At 37.7% G+C, this 21,828-nt stretch overlaps 1 protein-coding gene across 5 annotated transcripts in view; it reads left to right on the top strand.

The window, feature by feature from the left end:
• NFIA (nuclear factor I A) overlaps positions 1–21,828 on the top strand; it is a 386,956-nt gene that overhangs the window by 180,517 nt on the left and 184,611 nt on the right. For all 5 annotated transcript variants that reach the window (XM_063613343.1, XM_055234470.2, XM_055234468.2 and 2 more), the window contains one exon: positions 19,816–19,881. In XM_063613343.1, the coding sequence (XP_063469413.1) occupies positions 19,816–19,881 (66 nt within the window). The remainder of the gene's footprint in view (positions 1–19,815; positions 19,882–21,828) is intronic.

Genomic DNA, 21,828 nt, shown 5'->3' with positions numbered 1-21,828 from the left:
TTATTTACTTATTTATTTTTCAAGCCAGGGTCTCACTCTGTTGCCAGAACTGGAGGGCAGTGGCACACGATCATAGATCATAGCATGGCCTCAAACTTCTGGACTTAGGTGATCTTCTCATCTCAGCCTCCTGAGTAACTAGGACTACATGCTTAGCTGTTTTTTTTTTTTTTTCTTTTTTCTTTTTTTTTTCCGAGACAGGGTTTTGCTAAGTTTTCCAGGCTGGTCTTAAATGATGCTCTCATCTTGGCCTCCTAAAGTGCTGGGATTACAGGGATGTAATCCTGGACCCTTAATCTTTATTATTAGTTAATCATCTTTTATCATGTATACTATGTGCCTTGAAAGTATGTATTATTATCTGCACAATTCCACATCACTTTATGGATATTCTAAATATGCCTGCAGTACATTAATAAATAGCATCTAATAAAATGTAGATACATAAAAATAAGCCATTTTCATAACTTTTGGCTAATTTTGGAAGCAGCATTCTCAACTGCAGGTCAGATTTTTAAAAGAATTTAATTTTATCTGTGATTGTGTATACATCATGCCAAAGATTAAAGCAATTCAGTTGAGTGAGATAGGGTGTGGAAACAGGCTACATGTTGGAGTTTGTTGCCAGCCTGACATTTTCAACACAGTTTCTAGACCCATCTTTTTAAATGAATGCTACAGTGAAAACCAAAAGGACTTTTTCATATCATATTTGCAGTCATCTATAGATGTAACTTCTGATGTCTTTATTTTTGTTGCTCTTCTCTTCTCATTGACAGCAGACCTGTAGACACACTAGTCCCAACGTGGTTGTTTTACTTCCTCATATGTGTACTGAAGTGTTCCTGCTGTCTGATGTATCTTAAGGGGTCTTCAGCAATTATGAAACCATTGCTGCAGAAGCCCAGAGTCACATACTATAGAAATATTCTGTAGTAAGGACCTAACAGGATTCACATTAAACAGAACTTGACTGTAAACTAATGGATTCCTACTACAGATAATAGGAAATGTTTTTATTTATTTATTTTTTGAAACAGGGTCTCACTTTGCCACCCAGGCTGGAGTGGGGTGACATGATCATGGCTCACTGCAGTCTCGACCTCCTGGGCTGAAGTGACCTTCCCACCTCAGCCTTCTGAGTAGCTGGGATTACAGGCACACACCACCACACCCAGCTAATTTTTTTGTAGAGACGGGGTTTTGCCACATTGCCCAGGCTGGTCTCGAACTCCTGAGCTCAAGCAATCCACCTGCCTTGGCCTCCCAAAGTGCTGGGATTACAGGCATAAGCCACCATGCCTGTCCAGGAAATGTTTTTAAAGACTCTGGTTCCTACAAAATTTGCAAAGAATTGTCAAAATTGTCTATCCACTTCTTTAAATTTTAATTTTTGTTGGTTTATATTTCAAATATTACATTGTCAGTTAGGATTATTATGAGCACAGATGACACATTTTGCCCATCCCTGATAAAGAGAAGAAATTTGCTCCCTAATGTGTAGCCAGTTTAGGAATTTTAGCCTTAATTGAAAAATCTATGCTTTTTTCTAACTGGAGTTTGTTTCTGCTAGGAGATAGAAAATTCTATAAGCCATCTCTGAGATAGATTTCTACTCTTCCTTTAAAATCTTGCCCGGACTGGCCCTTCCCCTCTCTGTTCTTCCGTTCAAGGCTCACTTATTGAACATTTACTATGTGCAAGCACTTCCTTTAGGCAAGTACGAGCTGTGTGCCCTCAAGGGCTTATAACTTGTTGGGAACGCACGTGGGAGTTATATACACAGAGAAATGAATTAGGATTTGAGTCCCATTCTCAGTAACCAGGGTGTAGGGAGCCAGAGGAAGGAATGATGAGTTCTGCCAAGAGGAAGGGAAAGGATTCTGACGTTATCTTCTACACTGGTTAGAATAGAAGGATGGAATCCTAAATTTAAGACAGAGATCTGTGCTGTATACATGTGACTAACAGAGATTGGGAAAGAGTGTAATTACCTCCTGTGCCTAAGAAGGTTGTTGGCGTAAACAAGGTAGAAGCAAAGCCAATTTTTGGGACAGTTTAACCGAAATCTTTGCAAATATTTGGTAGAAAGCATTGGATAAAGTGTTACAATTTTAATTAATGTTTTTAAAGGACGGTTGAGGGTTAATAAACCCATTGTTGCCATACAGTTGAGAAGAGTAGAATGGGTTTGTTTTTGCAATCCCAGTGGGGTTGCAAATTGCAGTAGCCTGTCACTCATTCCTTAGGCTGAGGGACTTTTGAGATTGCAACAGCTCATCTTGTGTTGCAGCTTTGTTTTTAAATTTAGCTAAGTTCAAGCCTATGGGAAAAAAATCAAGAGAATGGAAGAGATGAGTTTTGAACTAGTGAATGTGTTCACTCAAGGCACGGGGCCTCTTTGAGGAATTTAGGTCGCAGACATCTTTCACAGAAAAGCTGTGTCCAAACTGTCACAGTTACTGCCTTAGTGTCCTGTTCTGTTTCGAAGGACATGACACCAATTTTCCATGCACTTTTTCAGAAAATAGTATTTGTACCCATTTGTTTTGTCTTCTTAAGGAACTTTCACGCAGACTTTTCGAGCAGTGAGCAGGCACCAGAGACTATGTCACTGTTCTGTTCTGCATATGTAGGGATTTGCAGTTGGCGAATGAATTCATCAGCGGATGAATGTCAGCTCGCTAGGTGACAAGCTTCCTGTGATATAGACTTGGTGAGGACAGAGCTTGGTGAGCCTTTTTGGTTCACGACTTCATCTCTAGCGCTCACAGTAGTGCTTGGCACATAGTACATGCTCAATAAATATTTGCAGTTTTATTTGTGGAATGATATGCTGAGTAAATGATTAGAGTATATTATCAAGAAATTATTATTTATTTATTTATTTATTTATTGAGACGGAGTCTCACTCTGTCGCCCAGGCTGGAGTGCAGTGGCGCGATCTCGGCTCACTGCAAGCTCCGCCTCCCAGGTTCACGCCATTCTCCTGCCTCAACCTCCAGAGTAGCTGGGACTAGAGGCGCCCACCACCACGCCCGACTAATTTTTTGTATTTTTAGTAGAGACAGGGTTTCACCGTGTTAGCCAGGATGGTCTCGATCTCCTGACCTCGTGATCTGCCCACCTCGGCCTTCCAAAGTTCTGGGATTACAGGCGTGAGCCACCGCGCCTGGGCAAGAAATTTTCATAGAGTTTCCATTTCCTTGGTTGCTGAATGATTTGTAATATTGTAATCAGTATATCTATGACACAATTTCTAAAGTTATTTAGTGTTTATCAGTGATGTCTGAAGCTCCATTTGCTCTTGTGAAGTCATTTGTTTCTTGGGACATACAATTCTTAGGAAAAAAATGACTTAGAGTCAAATAATTTAGGAATTTTAGGGGAAATCTGGAGCCCATTTAATTTAGTGGCCTTAAAGATGAGGTACGTAAGACCCAGGCTAACCCAGCTTCTAACAGTTGATTCTGAATCCCAGGTTTCCTGATTCTGAACTTGATGTGCATTTTGAGGAGTTGTTAAGCCAAATACCTTCAAGCTTTTCCCCTCTGTTGCACTCACATTTATGAATACAGATGGTCTCTAACTTATGATGGTTCAACTTAAGAATCCACATTCCATAAAAATGGGACTTTGATCACCCGTACAATACTGGTTTTCACTTTCAGTACAGTATTCAATAAATTACATGAGATATTTAACAGTTTAATATAAAAGAGGCTTTGTGCTAGATGATTTTGCCCAACTGCAGGATAATGTAAGTGTTCTGAGCACATTTAAGGTAGACTAGCCTAAGCTGTAATGTTTGGTAGTTTAGGTGTATCAAATGCATTTTCAGCTGATGATACTTTCAACTTCCAATGGATTTATCAGGATGCAACCCCCATCATAAGTTGAAGTGCATCTGTACTTACTTTAGACTAAACAGGAATAATAAAGTACTCTAGGAGAAGAGAACTCAGTAAGAGGTTAACTTTACGTGGAAATGTTACAGACCTAATGTAAGGTACAGCCAACAACAACAAAAAAAGCAAGCTGGCGATCTGCCTTCCATGCAAAGGTTATTTTTCTTATTACAACAAAACTAATTAGTGGATTTTCTAATGTAAGAAAATGTTGCTGTTAGTAAAAGTTTCCTCAGTGTGCCAGAAAGCAGATGGTGGCAGTGAATAGTGTTTTCTTTTGCCAGGTTTTGTATATGCTTTCTAAACCTGCAAGAGATTTTGCTTTTCCAGATTCAGATTTCTGATCTTTTTTATTTTAAAACAGAAATAGAAACTTATATTTAAATGTACTTGCATCATGTGGTCTGTTTGACATATTATGGTTACTTGAAATGTTGAGTAACATTTGATGTTCTGCATGAATTTCTTCTCTAAGAGTCTTGGGACTTTTAATGTCCTATACTTTCTCTCTTTATGGAAATAAAGAGTTTGTGCCTTGAGAGTGCTACAATGGAGAGTTTTGAATGAGTTATGAAAAGCAACGGATAAGATTTTTTTATGTGAAAATTTGTATTTTGTTTCACTCCCAATTACTGTGCAAGTACCAACTTTTCACAGTGAGGTTTCTTACAGCATGACTTTGTTCATTATGACTTCAGTGTTTCTATACAGTTTTGAATAATTTATTTCTGTCTACTACTGGTGAGATGTTACTTTCTGCTAATTTAAAATGTTTTGCCTAATGTTTTTAATGAAAGTCCTTATAAATATGTTTGTTTAAAGTCTGAAATCTAAACATGTCCTTACAGTACCAACGAGGCAGCATTAAAACAAAAGGCGTGCTGATTTTAAGGCCAACTGGAAGAATGTGTATCTACAATGGTGTAGACATGAGGCTGTAATGAGCATGAGTGTAGTCAAGACTTATGGCTTTGTTGACTAAAACTTAGAGATGTTTTCCTTTCTATAGGACCTCCATTTAGAGGAGAAAAGGGAATCATTAAGTCAATAGATGAGTTATTAAAGTGTAAAGTAAAAATGGAAAATGAAAACACACTCAGTGATTTTTTTGGAAATCATTTGGGCAAAAGTATCAAGAAAGAATTGTCCCAAAGTTACTAAATGGAATAGTCTCCTTATTTCTTAATGTGCTATTTTGGGAGGTGATAGCTGGAATCAAAGGAAATGGAAGAAGGACTTTCATCCCTTCTTTCACCTCATTCCCATGTAGCGCTGCTGTGTTGTTCCATCCATCCCCCAACACTAACCTGGTAATTCGGAGGCACCTTGCCGCATATTGTTTCACCTTTAATTCTTGAATAAACTCTGATTCTTACTTATAACTTTTCCCACGTTTGTTGTCAATAAAATTTCCCATCTCATTTGAAGAGTTGCTATTTCTGTCACCTGTTCAAAGGATACCACTTCTTTTATTACTACCTCTTTCTTTTTCCTTTTCCAACTGTTTCTCCCTTGACTTTGTTTTTCCCAATCATGATTTGTTTTTATTTTCTTTCCTAGTAACCAAAAATTAAAACAGGACAGAGTTTCCAAAGGAAATGTCTGTAGATGTTAACCAAACTGATTGGGTCACTGGTTATTCTTTGCTTACTTTAAGGCTGTAAATCTGCAAAAAGACAGAGGTGATACTGGTATCACTCAGAGCCACAGGTTAGTGCCTTGGCTGTGCTGATGCTGCCAGGGTTTAAACATTGCTGTGAGGAGCCCAGCACAGGCGGGAGTGTGGGGTGAGGATGTGTGATAACAGGGCATGATGGGCAGGTAGAACTGCTCACTTGTGTTTTACACACAGGCGCCCCAGCCTTCCTATAGGCTCTTTCTTGTGAATAGGCTTCCACCATAACCAAAATGTTTGAAAAACCATAAAGCCAAGAGATAAGTAATTTTTGTTGAATATAAAACAGATAAGCCATTACCTGTTCATAGGAATATTTACCTCCTGATAAACTTTGTCAAGTGTTCTAACACAGAGAAACTCCATGTTCTCACCACCAGTGAAGACGAGGGAAGTAGCTACTCTCAAAAAACAAGTAGCATTGGCTGGGCACGGTGGCTCACGCCTGTAATCCCAGCACTTTGGGAGGCTGAGGCGGGTGGATCACTTGAGGCCAGGAAGTCAAGACAAGCCTAGCCAACATAGCCCTGTCTCTACTAAAAATACAAAAATTAGCCGGGCATGGCAACATGCACCTGGAGTCCCAGCTACTCAGGAGGTTGAGGCAGGAGAATCACTTGAACCCGGGAGGCGGAGGTTGCAGTGAGCAGAGATCACACCACTGCACTCCAGACTGGGTGGCAGAGTGAGACTCTGACTAAAAAAAAAAAAAAAAAAAAAAAAAAAGTGTAAACTTTTATAAGTGATACAGAGTTGAATGAATGGAATTCTTGGTGAACATGATGAGCTATTTCAAGACTGAATAATGCTTTGCACACAGTAGGTGATAACAAATGTTTGAGGCACTAACATAAACAAGCTTCCTCCTCCTAAGAAAGGTTAATCAATAGTCATTCTTTAGAGTGAGGGATCCATGCTGATTTTTGAAAAGTGAATCAGAGTAAAACTTCCAATCGCCCTCTTGGACTTTTTGATGATCAGCTATTGAAATAGCACCTATGTTAGAGAGAGTCCTGCCAGCAAACGTGATTTTTTATTAAAATACATCCAGATGACAAAAAAAGAAGCTTTTAGAAAAAAAGAATTTGACTGAGCGTGGTGACTCACACCTATAATCCCAGCACTTCGGGAGGCTGAGGCAGGTGGATTGCTTCAGCTCAGGAGTTCAGGACCAGCCTAGCCAACATGGTGAAACCCCGTCTCTACTAAAAAATACAAAAAAAAGAGCTGGGCGTGGTGGTGGACATCTATAATCCCAGCTACTCAGGAGGCTGAGATGGAAGAATTGCCAGAACCCGGGAGGCGAAGGTTGCAGTGAGCCGATACCGCACCATTGCACTCCAGCCTGAGCGATAAGAGCAAAACTCCACCTTACAAAAAAAAAAAAAAAAAGAATTTCCCGAAGGTAGTTTATCTGGCAAATCCCACACAAACTATTAGTAGTCCTTATACGAAGACAATTTAATTTTAGGATTATTACTAAGCAAATTACTCACAAATACTGAGTTACTGAGATGGAAAATATTTTTATCTCCCCCCAGTGTAACTACAGACGAGAATGTAGATAGTGTACTTAGGTGAAAATGACGGATAGAATGGACTTTGGGTGAAGGTGAGAGCACAGAAGCTCACTGGTACTGAGCTGGGTTTGAGTGGGTGGGACCCCATGACTGGTTACTGATCTTTGAAAGCATTTCAGGATTTCAAAGCTACGTAAGCAAATTCACGTATTTTAGTTATCTAGGTTTGTTTTTTCCTTGTTATATAGGATGTTTGCAGTTTTCCCATTTGTATCAACTCATACATTTTTGAAGTTTTGTAATTCAGTATAGCTTTGGTTATAGATTAAAGTTCACTGGAAAATTACTGACTAATCCTTTTAGCATGTTCCACTGTTCCATAGTATAAAGATACACAGAACTTGATGGCTTCCAAGTGTGGTTCAAACATCCAAAGCACTCGAGATTAGCACCATGTGAAGAAATTTTAAAATATTGTACTGCAATTAATTTTAAATAACTTAGCACTGCATATGTCAGGGAGAAAGCCATGGTAGAATTCAAACAGAAGCTCCTATAAGTGAAATGATTCACTTACATCATTTAAATAATTTCATCTCTCATAAAGACATAGAAGCAAAATATATGCCTATTTCCACTTAGGAAAGGCTTGGGTGAATTTCGGAAGAATCAGATCTTACCCGAGGTTTATTATAATACGGGAAGTCTGTGGAGCATTTATTGGTTACCAAATGATTAACTCCCTATATTCATGTGTATTTGTTATAGGTTCAAAAACCAAGTTATTACAGAAAAGTTATTGTCAATGTGGTAATTGAAAACACGTTAATTTAATAATATAACGTAGAGAAGGTATATCTAAAATATATATTTTTAAGTATTATCCTAAATTCTAGGACCTAGATTAAGTTATTTGAGGATATCTTTTTAGTAGCTCCTGAAACACAAAGTTTTCTGGAAGACCCGATGGGTCAAGATATAAAGAAAAAAACTTTGTTTATGGCCTTCTGTGGTCAGGGGTTAGCTAAGTCACTGAAAATAAACATTTGCAACTGTTAGTGGGCTATTTGCGGTCATTTATAAAGTATAGAAGACACAGTTTATGACTTGTAGTGATTATTGCACTCATGTTATTTCTAATTGCACTTATGATCAGCAGCAAATAAGCAAATATCACTCAATGCCTTTTGATGAAATGAGAGTCTTAGCCTTGAATGCAGCCAAAGACCAACAGCTCAATTGCTAGTGATCTGTTTCAAATGTAGAACTCTGGGGCTGGAAAGAACCTTCACTGAACATCTAACCCCCACCTTCATCTACAGATATTCTGGCCTGGAGAGGTAAGAATTTACATATCCAAGGGAAAATGGGTGATTTACAGCCAGAAAGTAGACCTCCTGACTCCCATAGAGACCCTTCTTACCACATGAAACATACCATCTTCCAGTCATAGAGTCTCCCCCAAACCAGAAAGAACACCCCAAACACCTATTGACCTTTCCTAAGAGAGACCCTATTGTATTTTATGGCTCTGAAATAGCTAATTTTTTTTCTTTCTTTCTTTCTTTTTTATTTTATTTTATTTTTATTTTTGAGACAGAGTTTCACTCTGTGTCCCAGGCTGGAGTGCAGTGGCACGATCTCAGCTCACTGCAACCTCTGTCTCCTTGGTTTAAGCCATCCTCCCGGGTTCAAGCAATTCTCCTGCCTCAGCCTCCCAAGTAGCTGGGATTACAGGCACGCTCCACCACACCCAGCTAATTTTTGTATTTTTAGTAGAGATGAGGTTTCTCCATATTGGCCAGGCTGGTCTCAAACTCCTGACCTCAGGTGATATGCCCACCTCAGCTTCCCAAAGTGCTGGGATTACAGGTATGAGCCACTGTACCTGGCCTGAAAGAGCTATTTTTTCATCTTTGTATTTAAATTCCATTTCAACAAACATGTGTTAGTATCTATATGTTCCAGGCATGGTGCCATCTGCCAGTAAAAATGAGACAGAAAATTAAATAGCATGATGCTTTAACAAGTCTATATACTTTAGAAAACCTGCTTCCAAGCAGTGAACGGTTAGAGAATTATAGGCACTCATAATTTACAAGGCACTGTAAATCATGCCATTCAGTCCTGGTAGTCTCTAGAGTCGGGTATTTGGAATGAGTCAGTTGAGGTTCAGGGAGGTAAAGGGGCTTTCCCAATTCCTCAAAGCTAATATAAATAGCCAAGAAGAGACTCAAACCCAGGTTTTCTTTTGTCGTGCCTTTTGCCTTTTTTCACTATACCATAGCTACTTCTGCTAGAACTGTTATTTCTATTAAAGGGAGGATACCAGGCCTAATTCAGTATAATGTTCTGTACTATCTATGAAATTGTTTCTAAGGAGAAAAGTCTGATATAAAAAACAATTTTTATACTTTAGGCTGGCTGCCATGGCTCACACCTGTAATCCCAGCACTTTGGGAAGCTGAAGTGGGTGGATCACCTGAGGTCAGTAGTTCGAGACCAGCCTGGCCAACATGGTGAAACCCTGTCTCTACCAAAAAACACAAAAATTAGCTGGGCATGGTGGCAGCACCTGTAATCCCAGCTACTTGGGAGGCTGAGGCAGGAGAGTCACTTGAACTCAGGAGGTGGAGGTTGCAGTGAGCCGAGATTGCGCCATTGCACTCCAGCCTGGGCAACAAAGGGGAGACTTCATCTCAAGAAAAAAAAAATTGGATACTTTATACCATTTCCAGCAACACTAGTTTTGCAGTAATAGCTTAATATTTCACTTAGAAAAAGATTCTGCCTAAACCTCTCTTTATCTCACTAGAAGACTAGCTGACCCTCACCACTACCACCGCCAGTTAGTATCAGGGCTGCTGTAAATTGTTCCAAGGGTACATTTAGTGGTATTGATTGCTGCTAATAGTAAAAGAATAAAAGCAATTATGAATGTACACAACAACTTGTTGCTCTACCCCAATTTCACCAGGAGACAGGATTTAGTCAAGAGGGGATGTCACAGAATCTTTATCCTGATTAGGAGCTTTTTGAGGGGAGGGACCTTGCCTTTTTTCATTTTGTATCTCCAGGTATACAGGGTGAAAGGCACCATAGTAGATGCCAAGCGAATGAATGAATGAATGAATGAATGAGATGGATAGGCCTAAAGACAACTAAATCAAAAAAGAACCTGTGTTGTTTCAGAGGAGAATAATCCAGTATCATTTCCCCTTTGGGTAGGAGTAGTGGTATGAATATTGCCATGACTGCAGAATCCCAGACTTGTCTAGAATCTCTAGTTATAGCTTTCCTCAGCAGTGGGATTCACCAACACACTGAAATAACCTGTCTGTGGCAAAACTCCATAGACAATCCTGTTTTCTCAAATGCTTCAAGGGGAAAAGAAATTCCTGATTTACCCAACCACAGAATCTTCAACCTTCTCATTAAGGCTTCTGCATTTTTTAGGCAAATTGTTACTGTGCCATTCTTACTCCTATCCTTTCACAGAATTATTTTCTGATTATGGATATGATAAGACCCGGTTGATTTTTTCAGAGTTTAGTCATTTATTCTGTGGTTTCAAATCTCTTCTACCATGTTATCTTCCTGCCCCTCTACTCCCCTGCCCCCACCCCCCGACACCAACTCTTAATTCCCTTTCTTCCTTTTTTTCTCACCAGGAAGGGATATGTCACAGTAAACCCTACCACCTTGTCATCCAAAATTTCTAGGGAGCCTTAGTTCTGAGGGTCTTCTTGAGGCCTTAACCTTACTTTTAGACAGTTGTCATTATCTTTGTCTAAAGGTCATAGCTAAATTGAATAAAAGGAAAGCTGTGTTTTCCTGTCGATGCACAAAGGCAGTATTGACTTCCCTAATCCAGTTTGCTGAGGGGTGAGAGAATTAAATTAGATATCTAAGCACAGAAATTGAGAGCCTTTGAAAACAAAGATAAGGAGACAAGACTGTGTTTTCCCTTTTCCTGGGAGCTCTGGGCTCAAGATTTTGCAGGTGTGTCATCTGATCCATGGCTTGCATCGATCAAAACTGTGCCAATGCATATTTAATTAGCAAGGGGACCCTGGATGCATTATAGCCATCATCCCTATATTGAATGGACTGTCAGACTCTCCGCACACTACTCCACCCCCACCGTCCCCTGAACCCGTGCCCCCTCCCTTGCCTCGTTGTTTGGGAAGCTTCTGCATTTTGTCTGAGCAGCTAAAAAGTTTCTTTGTTTTTAGCTGCTGATGCATACAGCGCCACTGAGGAGAATACAAACAAGTAGAGTCCTAAAGTGTTTATTTTGTCTAGGAAGACAAGCTAAACCAATTTGATTCCTTCGGTAAGATTTTCAAACCCTGTAGAAAACCGACAAGAAAAACAAAAAGAAAATGAATACACTGTTCAACTCTTCACGTATAGAATTTTTTTTTAAAAAAAATAATTGGTTATATTAGGATTAAAAAAAGACGTGAGACAAATATTTTAATAATAGAATTAAAGAATAAATACTTTCTGTTGTGATAGAAAGTATTTTATTTTAAAAGCTCTGTTTTGATACTTAAATAAGACATTTGTTGTTGGCAAATATTTTATTGATCAGTCTAATTTGCCTGATGCAATTCACCATTCTGACATGAATCTGTCATTACCACTAGGGAATCCAATGCCTGTACAAAAGTTATTTGTGATAGAAGTTGACAAAGAGTTAGAGCTGGATGTATTTTTTTTTAAAGTTTCCAAGGTTTTGTGGGTGTTTCTGTTGGTGAGAATTCTTAAAGTGCAGGAGGTTTGGAGTTTTGCCACAGACAGGTTATTTCATGGGATTATGGTCACTGTTCATTTTCACACAGGTTCCAAAGCCTGAATATCCAGACAGTGTTGTCTGATAAACAGATGTAATGCACCAAGTCTGCTTAGAATAAAGAGCAACAGACTGTGAGCACATGTTTAGGACTCATTTAAACTCATCAGCATAGTCTAGCTCATAGTTCTCTGTCTCTAGTCTACTTTTGAGGTAGCTTCTTGCTGGTAAAGTAACAAGGAATTATTTTTTCTCTGCTACAATTTGCTGCAGAGACTCATGGGAAATTCATTTGCATACATCTTGTTACAAAGACTGACTACTTCCTGGCTTAGACAAAGTGTTGCCTGATAAACAGACTTAACACACAAATGTCTGTCTGGAATAAACAACAGCAAGCTGAGATTTACATTTCCATTATCAAAGATAATCTCTTTCCCAGTATATGAGAATTAAGAACCTGTTCTTTAAAACCAGGTCTGTGCTCCTGATGTTTTATACTAGAATCACATCATGTGTCAGTTGGGGTTGATTTTTACAAAGAAACAAAAAACTTGTTGGGATGTGAAGATCTGTAGGGCAGAGGTAAATGGACATTTTGGGGGGCCTTTATGAGTTTCAAAACCAGGTTTTCTTGCTTTATTTTATTTGAACCACACAACATCCTGTTAAGTTAGGCAAAATGATCAGTAGTATCTCCATTTTACAGATGAAGAAACTGAGATCCAGCACAGTTAAATTATATAGCTGTGGTTTCTAGAGCACCATCTTTTTACCGTTTCGTACTCCTTTCAATGGTGGAATATAAATGCAAGAAAATTAGTACTTTAAGGTGGTACCTGGACTTAAATAGCATGTTTTTACTTGATAGAGGGCATTTTATTATTTCAATAAAATTTTGTGCAGACATGCAGGTACATGAAAATAATGCATGTAGATTATAACTCAATTATGCTTCATTTTCATTTGAAGCATGTATTTTATAGTAGGAAAGAATACAGGGACATTTTCTACATTAAGTAGTATAGATGGATGTATGAGTAATCTTCAAGTATATATCATTCTGTTGAAGAGCTCCAAGAACCTAGTGTTATGATTAATTTTGATTGTGAAAAAAGTGACTAAACAGGGAAATTAAGCACAATTCTGCTATGCAATAATGTTGCAGGGATGGCTTTTTAAGCAGGTCTTTGTTTACATGGGAGTGGGTAGGTGATGGGGTAGACTCAATAACTTGAGTTCTGAATTAATCAGCAGGCACCACTGTGAACACAGCGCCTCTTACGGGGCAAACAAAATTCAAAATGATTACCTAGACGTTTTAGTTTAGTTTAGTCAAAGGGTCTTGTCAAAGAAAATGTGAGAAGTTACAAACTTAGTCAAAGTATCATGTTTGCCTATCTTTTATAATCACTAGCTTCTTACCACTGACTTCATTTATAACATCACTGAAAAAGCTGATCATTACTTGAGATTCAGCCTCATGCGAAGATTGAAGGTTTAATGATTGAGTCATTTTGTCATTACTTTCAGAGTGACTGAATTTGTCATTTTTAAAGCTTAGAAATGATCCTCCTCTCACTGTCATAACACAACAATAGTTATGCCATTTCATTTTTTTTCTCAACGTGTTAGAACTGTGTATCATTCTGCAACCTCCTTGTGCATGTAGAAAAATAACACATTGATGAGTAGGTGATAAGGCAGTTGACTCACTCTTCAACTTAAACAGTCTTATCATTGTACACAGTACCGACTAAACAGATGGGCCCTGGAATACCAACATTAATGAAATACCAGAAAAATTGAATTTCTGTAAATTTAATATTTCACAAACCCGTGGTCAGAAAGGCATTACAAAAAGAAAAGTTTTGAGAAAGAAAATGGTAGTAACCTAGATTATGTAACAATCTTAAGTAGGCCTTGACAATGCGGTACTGGGGAGTGACTAAGGGGTGATCTCCAGAGCAGCTGGCAGCCCCCAGGGTGGTCTGGTGGAGGGATCCCTTCCAAGTGGCTGCTGCAGGAACACAGACTTTGCTCCCTGTCTGAATCAGGAGTAGAGGAGATGAGGACCAATGTGTGCAAACTAGCCTGGTCCTTTTGGAGCTAGGAGTTCCCCTGCACCCCGCCACAGCTCCCCTTCTCCCTTCGATAAAGGACTTACTCTGCATACATTAATTACTGCAGTTACCGTGTACATATATCTAGACAAACACTCAATTCTAGCTTGCTGGGAAAGTTATAAAGATCAAATTTTGTATTTAAAATCCAGTAATGATAAGATTTCCCATTTAAAGAACCACAGAGTGTTTCCATTTTTAAAGCTTAAGAAAACTTTTATGGTATGACTCACCTCATAATTTATCTGTTTTAGGAACAAGGTTATTTTACGTTAATTTTTCATTAAGCGGGCCACAGTTGTGTACATTAATTGACCTTAAATATTAGTTTTGTTATTCACTGAGCTTAAAAGATTTTATTCATTCTCTGGAAATGCTAATAATAATTGCATATTTTCGGTGGTCCGGATTTAGTAATGGTGTTACAGATTTCTGTTTGTTCTTAACCAGACCGTGATGGATAATATTATATTTAGCTGATGGTGTTGTATTCATCAATGTTTACCCTTAAGCTACAAATTGTATATACATATGTACACCTGTACGCTGACATTCTACATTCTCAAATAAGGTTTTTCAAATATTTTCTTCAGACTTCAGTCTTTAAGGTCACGGTCATACTGGAAAAAATAGATAATTTTCCTAAATAATACAAAGTATTACAATAATAATTTCTTTTATAACTGCAGCTGTGAGACTAATAAGCAAAATGTGATGATTATAGCTATTTGATTTTCTGGATTTCGTTAATGTAGTAAACTTATGGTACTGGCTGATCAAAACAGTAATTTTAAAAATTATGTTACTCATAAGAACAGAATTATTTCTCTATTACAACCTTATAGATGTAGAAAAATGAATTCCTTGGCCTGACTCTTTTGCAGAGTACTTATCTTCCCAAACCCTCAGAAACTAAAACTTACCTAAATTTTGAACATCTTTAAGGGCTACAATTGTAGAGGGTAACCGCTTATTACACTCAGAGTGTAATCACCCTTACTCCTTACTTTCTTTTACCTCAGAAATGTTCCTAACTCTTCATTTATTTGCAGGAAAGTATTCACTCCTGTCTTTGCCTTTTAGTTTTTATACTACAAACAGCTCTAGCTCATGAGAGTGGAATTTTCACTTTATTTCTTTCACTAATATTTTTGGGTTTGGATGCCTTCTGGTTTCTTCATACCGTCTTTTAATTTGGGAGATTTAAAACTGGACATAAAATTCTAACAAAGGCTCTTCAGACTGCATCTTTAGCCAAATCATTATGCATGTAGGGAGGCTGAAACTTAGGCTATATTATTTTTTCTAGTGGAACCAGAATTTGTGCTTTTATGGTCCATAGACTTTGGTTGCTATCCTGTTGACGGACCAGGAATGATGTTGGTTTGTTTTAGGGTGGGAAGGGTTCCTCACCAGTGTGTCTGCTTTTCCTTTATCAAGCAATTCACAACAGCAGTTGTGAGGATTTTGAGGCAGTCTACAGACACCAGAATATGGTGGGTTTCTCTAATCTTTGTAATTTTTAAATGTGTGAAATATTCCGCCATCATTCATCATTTTAACCTGTATACATTTCTGGAGGCCCTCCTATGTGTCAGATACGGCTTCAGCTCAGCCTCTGTGCTGCGTGGGCCAGTGGATCATAGGAGGTGATTGTCTGCAATTTCTAAACACTGTGTAAGATTTCCAAATCACTCACAAACCAGAGGGATATGCCTTATATTCCCTTGCCAGGTCTCAAGAAGCAAGGCATCAAGCAGAGATAAAGGACTTTTGCCCTCCTTTCTCATCTTAGAAGTCCCACTCCCCTTTCAGGTGTAAGCTTAGCATATTTTGCAGTCACTGACAGTGGTTCAGTATTAGAAAGCCGAACAACAATTGAAATTTCATCTCTTCAGTTCAGCAGTTATTGAACTCCTTGGCTGGGCCAGGCACCCTGTGGAAAGTACTGGCGATAAGAGAAGAGTAGGAAGGAACTCCTTTCTTTAGAAGCTGACATTCTCAGATGGTTTAAACTCACCTTACTACAGCATATTAATCACACTGTAAGAGATACGTTTGCAATGAAAGACGGACTGAAGAGGACAAAGTGTTTAATTCTAGGTGAAAGGGAAGATGTAGCGATATTCTATCTTTGTTTCTTGCTTAAAGAACATAAAATACATGGAAGGGATATTTATATTTTTGCCTCGTTCATTTTACCATACTAACATGTTTTTGTCATTCCTCACCTTCCCCAAAGGAATACTGAAGTTTCATTCTGAAGGGGAATAGACCTGAGGTTTGAGGAGCCGAATATGTTTACATGTAGCAAATCCAGTACAAGGTTTCCGTTCTTGCATTGTACAAGCGTTTGGAAGCAGAGACTAATATGTAGGCATTAGGATTTATTTTATTCCGTTCCCTAGTGACTACGTTGACAGTGAACTATCTCTGTCTGAGTACTGCAGCAATATAGCTATAGGCGCCATAAAACTGCATAGATGGATGGCTACCAGTTCAATTAAGAGTTCTTAACCTAGCCTCCCATATGCAAACCCTGTCTATTTTAGGTTTAAATTTCTGCTCATAAATTTTTTAAAAACCCAAAGAAACATTGCTTTTCAAGGTTAGGTTGAAGTCTATGTTTCCTTAAACAGAAAGCAAATCCCTAGATAGGTAAAAAAAATGGATAACCCTAATGCATTTCCAACCCCATCCTTTAAACACAGTGTAAGTAATATTCTCTTCATTGTAATATACAAATCTTCTGGCTTTCAACCAGTAAGCCAGAGAAACTCACTGGTATGGGAGACTCAGATATAAGAAGAACATCCAGTTCTATGCAGTTGGGTTTGTTTTCTGAGGTTCCTAATTATTTAAGGTGGTAGAAATCAATCCACCACGTGATATTTGTCCAAAAGAGTAAGACACAAAGTTACCTTGGCTTCTGATAGGTGTCTATGGAGTATATAAAGGAGAAAAGCAAATTAATTGTTAACCTTCTTGATAGTGTTTTAATGCAAATGTTTGAGAAAGAGATCTTTCATTTGTATCAATTATGCATGGGTAGAAATTAATTTGTAATTTTGGTCATCTGGTTGGCTCCACACTTAACAGCATCAGTGACCTTTTGCAATACCAGAAAGAGTGTCCATGCATCCTCAGCAGAGGATAGCACTAAGGCTGGGTAGTTTTGCTCCTTCTTGGCTGAAAAAGAAAATTGTATTGAACGGCCGAGGGTAGAAAATAATTATTGAAGTTTTGAGATCATATACATTTTCTTGTAGATCTTTGGCTTTGCCTGCCCCTTAGCAGGATGGTGCACTTTAGTATGCAGTCCTCGGATGGATAGCAGTGTCTCCAGCTTTTGAATAAAACTAGAAAAATTAAATTCCGTTTTCAGTTTGGCTAGATGCCTTCTCCAGTGTTTGTATCTGAGCTTTCACGAGAATGCGGCGGCCCCTTGCAGACCAACTCTGAGCATTTTCTTGCCACTCACTCCTTTGCTGTTGGTTTGCTTATTTTTCTGTGGCTTGGAATTTTAAACTTTCTTTGAACATACCTAATATTCATCTTTTACTGTTGTTCATGTTTTCTATTATTATGCTATGTATCTGTAAAGGTAGGTGACAAACCAAATATAAACAAAAAGTGAAAAGAAGAAAGAAGTCCACTTTCATATTATATAAAAAAAATTTAGGGTCTTTCCTGATCCCTTTTTGCTTTAATATTCATGGATAAATATCGGAAAAGTAATTGGCTATTGTGTATCTAATAATTGAGATAAAACTATTTTCGATTTATTCATAGAGAAGTGATTAATTATAAAGATATTACACGTAGAAGGAGCACATGGATAGAGATGTATGTTTGCTAGTATTATTCCAAAGAAAATATTATGTTTGGCAAAATTTTATGTATCTGTTTCGGGACATAATCAAGAATTTTAATTTTCCCTAAAACAAAATTAGATATTTTGCTTTCATTTTAGTTATAGAAATTAATGGTTTAAGATTTTCCAGAACAAAAACAATGGAGGCATGTCTTTCTCCTAAAATATATTGAATTACTACTCAAAATATTTAATGTGTGATTTCTAATGGCAAAATTACAGGCTTGTTTCCTAGAAGAAAAAAAAGGTAGTCATGCTGTATTTTTTAATTGTTTGCGATATATATAATATTAATTTATGTAGTTAAAATTTTAAATATGGGTCAATGTAAATTTGTTTGCATTTCTAATTTTTAGTCCAGGTTTTGTATTTTTGTGGTTTATTCTGAAGGATTTCTTTAAAGGTTTTTGGCGTATAATAATACATTTTGTTTGTGTCTTCTCTGTGGCAATTGTTACAGAACGATAAAAGCTGTCACTTTGCCAGACTCAAATAAAAATTCACTTTTTAGCCTCTTCTGTTATTTAAACCTTTGAATCAACATAGAATTTTTGCTGTAGTCACCAGGTTAAGATTATCTGAAAATTTTTAAATAGACATTTTTTGCTGTAGCACTTTCTTATAATTGAAATCTTCGTTTGCTTAAAAGCAGGGAGTCTTTTAAAGTAATAAATTAGCATTTCTAGACCTAAGGTCACTAGTAGTGCCACTTCTTTCTGCAGCATCTCCAGGAAAGAGAAGGGTGATGCTATAACTTGGTTGCTATAGAAGTAATATTTTCTGATTAATCACAGTTAAGTGTCATGACCTTTTGACCTTACATTAAACTTGCAGAAATGTTAAATTTCAGGCAGCTAATTCTAAACCCGTGAAGTCAAGTTGAAGTTAGGATGCAAGCTCTCCACAGATACAGAGGTTTTGTTGAAAAAAAATTTTTTTGTTTGCTTTTGAACAGTGTTGTAAACGACTTCAAGTCTCAGAAAACGCTTTATTTTTATATCAAAATTTTTCCCCTTAAAACATTTTGCCTGTTTTTTCTCTCTTCTCCCCAAAAACTGTACCAGGAATATGCTTGTTTCTAATTTTGTGAAATTCTTTTGATCTAAGTTAATTTTATCTAATTTAAAAATTAAGTTACTTTGATTTTCAATTATTTCATTTAGAAATTAAGGTAATCAAATTCCTTTTTTAGTTTGAAAATATGATTATATTTTTAAATTAAAAAATGTTTAATTCTATAGAGGTGTACAAAAATCTGTTTTTGCAGACAAGTCCTTTTAGGATCTCCCAAATGCATCAGTACAAGAAAAAAATAATTCTTATAAAGTGGGGAAACTTGTACCTTCAGAAAGACTTCTTTGAGTTATGCAGTTATTTCAAGAAAATGTGATGGAATATTAGGACTCTAGTATTTAATGGTGTTAGTCTGCGTAGTCTGTTGCTGGAATGCAGAGCTAAATATCAACAGAACTTGTTACTGTTGTTTGGGCTGCTTTTATATACCAGCTTCAAAATATGTTTTGACACTTTATTATGTTCTGAATCAAGCTTCAGATGTGTGTAATGAAGAATGAAGTCTTTATCAGACTCGAGTGTATAAATAGTGGAGAAGAACAGTTTGGAAATGGTCTCTCTAAGAGAATGGTTGCTGAAGAGCTTCAAGTTGTGATCTGGCAAAAGCCAACACCACTGTAGGTGTCAGCAAACCGGAGCGTCCTCTCTAAAGGCACAGGCTGCTGCTGCATTTCCCTCTCTTTCTTTTCTCTTTCCATCTTTTCTTTTTTTCATGTCTCATGTCATTTCTGTAACGTTCCCATTCTTAGTTTATAGGTTGAACCTTTTGAGAAAGTCTGGCACCTCTGATCCACTTTCCCTTGCAGACCCTGTAATTTTTGGCTGTATTTTTATGTTTTTCAGATTCAAGTCAATCTGAAAGTCCCAGCCAGCCAAGTGACGCTGACATTAAGGACCAGCCAGAAAATGGTAAGTTTAGCTTGGGACTCTAGCTGCTGCTTTCAGAGTCCACAGCAGCCAGCAGGCCAACTAAGTGTGAGGATTTGGGGGCCTACCCTATAAGTAGCCCACAGTAGGAACAACTCCAAAGACTCGGAAAAACTCAAGTAGATTACTTTTAATAGGGCAACTTCTTGTTCTCGGGATGACCCCAGCAGCCTCAGGACCCCCTGGCCCTAAACACTATTAGGGTGCCCATGAGAACCTGAATTCCCAAGAAAGTTGATTACCCAATTAAACTATGAGAAGTGGGGTTAATTTACCAAATCAAATTTTTTTTAATAGCATTAAGTGAGGAGTCATGGCTTTTTCATTTCATTTTAGTTCTTTAATGTGGCAAATGCTCCATGATCATCTTCACTGGTGATTTAAGATCATTCATTCACAAGCAGTTTTAAGCCTTTTGGGAGCTCAACACTTTGCCAGTTCCTTTAAGAAAGAAAAAATCTATGCTTTGAAGGATTTTTCTACCTTAAATTGTCTAAAATAAAATAGTGAGGATACAGGACAGCATTAAATTCCACTGCTGCATAAATATCTAAATTTTCTGTTGCAGATGCTTTATTAAAATAGAACATACATTATATATGAATATCATAGTATCTGGTAAAATTTGAATTTGTGGCAGGCACTACAAGTATGAAAAATACTGTCATGGGTTGGAATTTTATATTGAATAAAACTGTCAGTTTCAATAAAAACAGAGACTTCAGTGAACTAGCAGTACCTTTCATATACCAAACATTGTGTTAGATACTTTCACAGATACCATCTCATAAAATTCCAAAATGTTCTTTGCTGATAGCACTGAGGACTCTGGTGGAACGCTTTACCTTGAAGGGCCTGTGGGGAGAATATGCCATTGTGATTAAAAGCTCAGTCTGTGGGCTGGGCGTGGTGGCTTACACCTGTAATCCCAGCACTTTGGGAGGCTGAGGCTGGCAGATCACGAGGTCAGGAGTTCAAGACCAGCCTCGCCAACATGGTGAAACCATGTCTCTACTAAAAATAGAAAAATTAACCAGTCTTAGTGGCATGTGCCTGTAATCCCAGCTACTTGGGAGGCTTAGGCAGGAGAATTGCTTGAACCTGGGAGGCGGAGGTTGCAGTGAGCCGAGATTGCACCATTGCACTCCAGCTCTGGGCAACAGAGCAGAACTCCATCTCGGGGGAGGCGGGGCGGCGGAAGCTCAGGCTGTGACCTGCATTCAAATTCTGCCTCTACTATTTCTTACCTGTGTGATACTGAATAGGTTATTTAGCCTCTCAGAGTATTGATTTATTCCTCTAAAACAGGGTAATAATATTACCTGTTTGTTGAAGAGTTAAATAAGATAATATGTGTAATGTGCTTATCAGTGTCTTTCATAGAGTTTATGCTTTAAAAATGTCAGCTCTGGTTCATTATGACTTCTATTATTTTTCTTGTCAATATAATTCTATCATACTTTGTTTTTCACCCACTTTGAATGATCGCATTGCTTGAGTCTCTTCCTTTTGTTGTTCTGCACATTGTTCCATGTTGATCTCCATCCGATCTTTTGGAAAAGATAGGCAAATGGAATTATGTTGGTATTGTGGGGTGAAGGATCAAGTTTACCACATTAGCTATCCTATCACTAATTTTTCAGAATATGTTTCATTTCCTACCCATGAAAAATTTGATTACATTGCTGGATTCTAGCATTAAATATGGACTGCCTGGCAATTCCTCTCCTCATCCTGGTATTTTGGTGATATTTTCTTTATCAAAGTTGTCTTTTTAAAGCAGGCAGTTAAAAAAAAAAAAAAAGAGAACTCTGGAGGTTTGTTTTTAGTGTCATATACAGCTACATCTTATTTTTTGTTGACATTTTAAAGAGTGGTATTTATAGACTAGTTTCGTTCTTTATTTTCCACTTGACTTGTAGGTGATGC

This window comes from Symphalangus syndactylus, chromosome 19 (assembly GCF_028878055.3).
Source record: "Symphalangus syndactylus isolate Jambi chromosome 19, NHGRI_mSymSyn1-v2.1_pri, whole genome shotgun sequence".
Taxonomy (NCBI): domain Eukaryota; kingdom Metazoa; phylum Chordata; class Mammalia; order Primates; family Hylobatidae; genus Symphalangus; species Symphalangus syndactylus.
This window is presented reverse-complemented; position numbering and strand designations above follow the sequence as displayed.